Source organism: Nematolebias whitei, chromosome 22 (genome assembly GCF_014905685.2).
Source record: "Nematolebias whitei isolate Nwh7 chromosome 22, NemWhi1, whole genome shotgun sequence".
Taxonomy (NCBI): domain Eukaryota; kingdom Metazoa; phylum Chordata; class Actinopteri; order Cyprinodontiformes; family Rivulidae; genus Nematolebias; species Nematolebias whitei.
The window spans coordinates 341963-346420 of NC_056519.1; the positions used below are offsets into that span (position 1 = coordinate 341963).

At 44.7% G+C, this 4458-nt stretch overlaps 1 protein-coding gene across 1 annotated transcript in view; it reads right to left on the bottom strand.

The window, feature by feature from the left end:
* Positions 1–4458, bottom strand: part of arhgef39 (Rho guanine nucleotide exchange factor (GEF) 39) — a gene marked incomplete at its 5' end in the record, with an annotated part of 84143 nt that overhangs the window by 14677 nt on the left and 65008 nt on the right. The window contains one exon of the mRNA XM_037696093.1: positions 3658–3746. Within this exon, the coding sequence (XP_037552021.1) occupies positions 3658–3746 (89 nt within the window). The remainder of the gene's footprint in view (positions 1–3657; positions 3747–4458) is intronic.

Consider the following 4458-nt stretch of genomic DNA (forward strand, 5'->3'; position numbering starts at 1 on the left):
CACCTGCATCATGAAGGACCCCACTCACCCAGCACACACACTTTTTGTCCCACTCCCCTCAGGAAGGAGGTTGAGGAGCATTAAGTGTAGAACCACTAGACTGAGGAACAGCTTCTACCCTGAGGCTGTTAGACTCATGAATCTCTAACCAGAAGAATCACTGTGAAAAATCACATCATGTTGCTGCTGATCTGTTTCACGTTGCTGCTGATCTGTTTCATGTTGCTGCTGATCTGTTTCAATGTTGCTGCTGATCTGTTTCAATGTTGCTGCTGATCTGTTTCAATGTTGATGTGTTCATGCGTGCACATCTGCTCACAGACTCATGTTCATGTTTGTGCTGATGTTCAATGTTTTATGTTATGAGTGCTTAATGTATATTTAGTTGATGTTTTTCTTAGCTCATATCTTAGATGTTATTACTGTTTTTCTTAGTTCATATCTTAGATGTTATTACTGTTTTTCTTAGTTCATATCTTAGATGTTATTACTGTTTTTATGATACATTTCATTGTTGGATGTAACTGGGACCCTGTGTACATAATTTTGCTCCACCACATGTACCACATGAGGAGCGAATGACAATAAAAAAAACTCTGACTCTGAGATTTACAGATGTTGAGCTAAACTTTGGTGTGATAGTAGCTGGGACTGCTCCTCAAACACTGAATTCTAATGGACTGTTTTTTTTTACTGGACCATTAAACATTTGAAAGTGACTTTCAGTAAGTAAAGTATCACTGAACCCCTGGGTGGACTTTGATGAAAACTTTTATAAAGTACTCATTAGATGGGTTTCTATAAATGCTTACCTTGGAGAATCAATCTAAATCAAGTTGAGCGCCACAGCTGATTCACATTAGCAAACAAAAACAGCTTTACCCCACAGAGCTGGAAGTTTCTAGGTTTGACCAAAACAGCTAGAATTGCATAATTTCTCAACATAAGTTGATGTTGTTGAGAACCAGCACCTCCAAATCTGAGACCATGGTCCTCAGTCAGAGGATGGATTGCTCTCTTCAGGTCGAGGGTGAGGCTCTGCCTCAAGTGGAGGAGTTCAAGTATCTCGGGGTTTGTTCACAAGTGAGGGAAGAATGGAGCGTGAGATTGACAGATGGATTGGTTTGGCATCTGCAGTATTGTGGTCTCTCTACTGGTCCATTGTGGTGAAGTGGGAGATGAGCTGTAAGACAAAGCTCTCTGTTTACCGGACGGTCAATGTTCCTCCCCTCACCTCTGATCATGAACTCTGGGTCCGGACTGAAAGAATGAGATTGTGGATCCAGGAGGTTGAAATGAGTTTTCTCTGCAGGAGCTGGACTCTCCCTTAGAGACAGGGTGAGAAGTTCAGTTATCAGGAGAGACTCAGAGTAGAACCACTGCTCCTCCACATCCAGAGGAGCCAGTTGAGGTGGTTCATCTGGTAAGGATGCTTCCTGGGCGCCTCCCTAGAGAGGTGCTTTGGACATGTCCAACTGGGACGAGACCACGGGGAAGACCCAGGACACATTGGAGAGACTATGTCTATTGGTTGGCCTTGTAACACATTAGGGTCCTCCCAGAAGATCTGGAAGAGGCTGTGGAGAGAGATGTCTGGATGGATGGATGGGTTGGTGGATGGGTGGGTGGATGGATGGATGGGTTGGTGGATGGGTGGGTGGATGGATGGATGGATGGGTTGGTGGATGGGTGGGTAGATGGGTAGATGGGTAGGTGGTTGGAGTTGATGTTCTAAAAGTGGTGGGCGATATGCATTCCTTCATTGAATGTGAGGTATTTAATCTTTTATTTCCAGTTCATTTATGAAAAATATTTTATTTGTTCGAGAAGCGTCTTGATGTTTTTTAAGAAAACACTAACAGAAACGGCATCTGGAAACCTAGATGTTATTCCAGACTGTTGTCTCCAGACTCAATACTCAAATAAATCTGCATGTTTCCATACTTGTAACGCCTGCAGCGTGACGAAACTCCACACGTTCAACACTGTAGCGACTCGTCAGAAATAAGAACAAGGATGAGTTAAATCAATAATTCATCCCCCCCCCCCCCCCCCACACACACACACACACACACAGGAGCTCCTAACCCTGGCCCGGTCTATCCCATCACATCTAATTACAGTCCCAGGGGTTCCGAGTCAGCCTCATACACCCCAGGCCCTGACAGAGGGGTGGTATCAGCTCACCGACAGGCTCCTTTCTGACAAACTCATAAACTCATTAGCCTGGAAGGGCAGGCCAGGGTCACGGCTCTCACAAGAACCAGCCTGTACCAGCCCCTGAAAAGCAGGGGGCGGAGGCAGGTGGGTCTAATGGATCAATGCCGAGGCTGTCTGAGAGACAAACACGCCCGAGGTCCAGAACCAGTCTGCTTTACAAGGAGAGGGCCCCCGTCGACTCCTCTGAGGCAGCCGAGTTTTGAACCACTTTGGCTATGACTGCATCAGAGGAGCCGACGGGGGAGAGGGCGGACTCCAGAAACCATATTATCACATCAAACTGGTTGGCCCACTATGTGAATGTGCTGCTTGTGGGACTCAGTTTGTTGTGGCTCCTCGGGCTGATGAAGTCCTTAGGATGAAGGACGAAACATCTCAACACAAAGAAACCATCCAGAGGACCTGACGTAAACAAACATTTCAGTGTTTTACTTTTAATCTTGGCACGTTAAGAAAATTTGGTTGATAATCTCTTTGTTGTAACAAAACTTCTTTGCAATAAATCCTTATTATAAAAGTCTTGTTTTCCCTGAAATGGTGACACATTGTTTAGAGTACAGTGGTCCCTCGCTACTTCGTGGTTCGTTTATCACAGACTCGCTCTATCGTGGTTTTTCAAAATAAGAGTGGACATGACACACAACTGGCTGACTGATGGATGAGCTGCATGATCGGCATGAAATTTTTATTTAAAATATATTATTTCAAATTATTTAGCACCTCCTGCAGCTTTGTGCAGCCCATACTACAGGATCAACTTCCTGCTGCAGCTGATCAGCTGTTCTTCGTGCAGAGCAGAGAAGTGGGCGTGGCCAAGAGCAGAGGAAGCAGGGAGCTGAAATCATGACATTCTGTCTCTTTTAGAGCATTTAGAGTTTTGAAACATTCTTTAGAATATTGCAAGAGTGTGGGAAGGGTTTAAAACACCTTTATACTAAATATATACTAAAATAAATACTACTATTCCTACTTGGCGGTTGGTTAGGCAAAACTCACTTGTCCACGACTCCTTGACCTTGGTTGTTCTGTAAAGTGCAGTGAGGAAGGTTGGCCAGCAGAGGGCACCTGTAGCACCAAATTCCCTGAAAGTCTGAATCAGCTCAACACGTGTTTTCTGTTGATCCACTGAGTCAGGAAGTGTTGGTTTATCCATCACTACTTTACAGTTGGAGTCTGCTCCACATCTTCTTTCATGTCTCTGCTGGGTGTATGTGGCAGCGCTACAGCACCACATACAGGCCGGGCGTAGTTACTGCAGTGTTTGGGGGCGTTTTCTGTGTTTTTCAGTGGATGGAAGCATTTGTAGAAAACGTGTCGTGTACAGGACGAACATTTTTATAAACAACAAAATACAGCAGTCTGTGTGGACAAGGCCTTACTGAGGTCTAATGATGAGTGTTAGAAGCATCAGGAGTCAGGAGGGGGGGGGTCTCTAACCTGATAGTTGAGCTCAGGCACTGGTACCAGTCATTGAGGTCCTGCTGGTTGGTAGACATCAGCAGGAGTTTGGCTCTGGGGAAGGTTACCTGGAGGAACAGGAAGCAGGGGGAAGAATGAATGTGAACAGATGGAAAAGAAAAACATCACTCGTAACAAAAAACAACTCGTCTTTTTGTTTGTTGTCTTTGTTTAGGTGTAAAGCCGTTTTATAATTCAGGAAACCTTAAAACTTGTTTATGGAACATTCCAACAGTATAAACTCTTTTTTATAACGGACTGTATTTATACAGCTCCTTTCTATGTGATCCAGAAACTCAAAGCTCTTTACAACACACCATGTGCCCTCAATTACCTCCACACATTCATACAGCATAAAAACATTACATTGAACAGCAGCACGAACATGAGCATGAGTCTGTGTGAGCAGATGAGTACGCATGAACACATCAACATGAAACAGAACAGTAGCAACATGAAACAAATCAGCAGCAACATGAAACAGATCAGGAGCAACATGAAACTGATCAGGAGCAACATGAAACTACCATACCATACCCATCCATCCATCCATTTTCTTTACCCGTTTATTCCATTTTGGGTCACGGTGGTCGCCGGTGCCCATGTCCAGCAATCACTGTGCGAGGGGCGGGGTACACCCTGGACGGGTCGCAAGTCCATCACAGGGCCACATAGAGACAAACGAGACAAACAACCATTCACTCTCTCACTCACACCTAGGGACAATTTAGAGTTACCAATTGGCCTAACATGCATGTTTTTGGTCTGTGGGAGGAAACC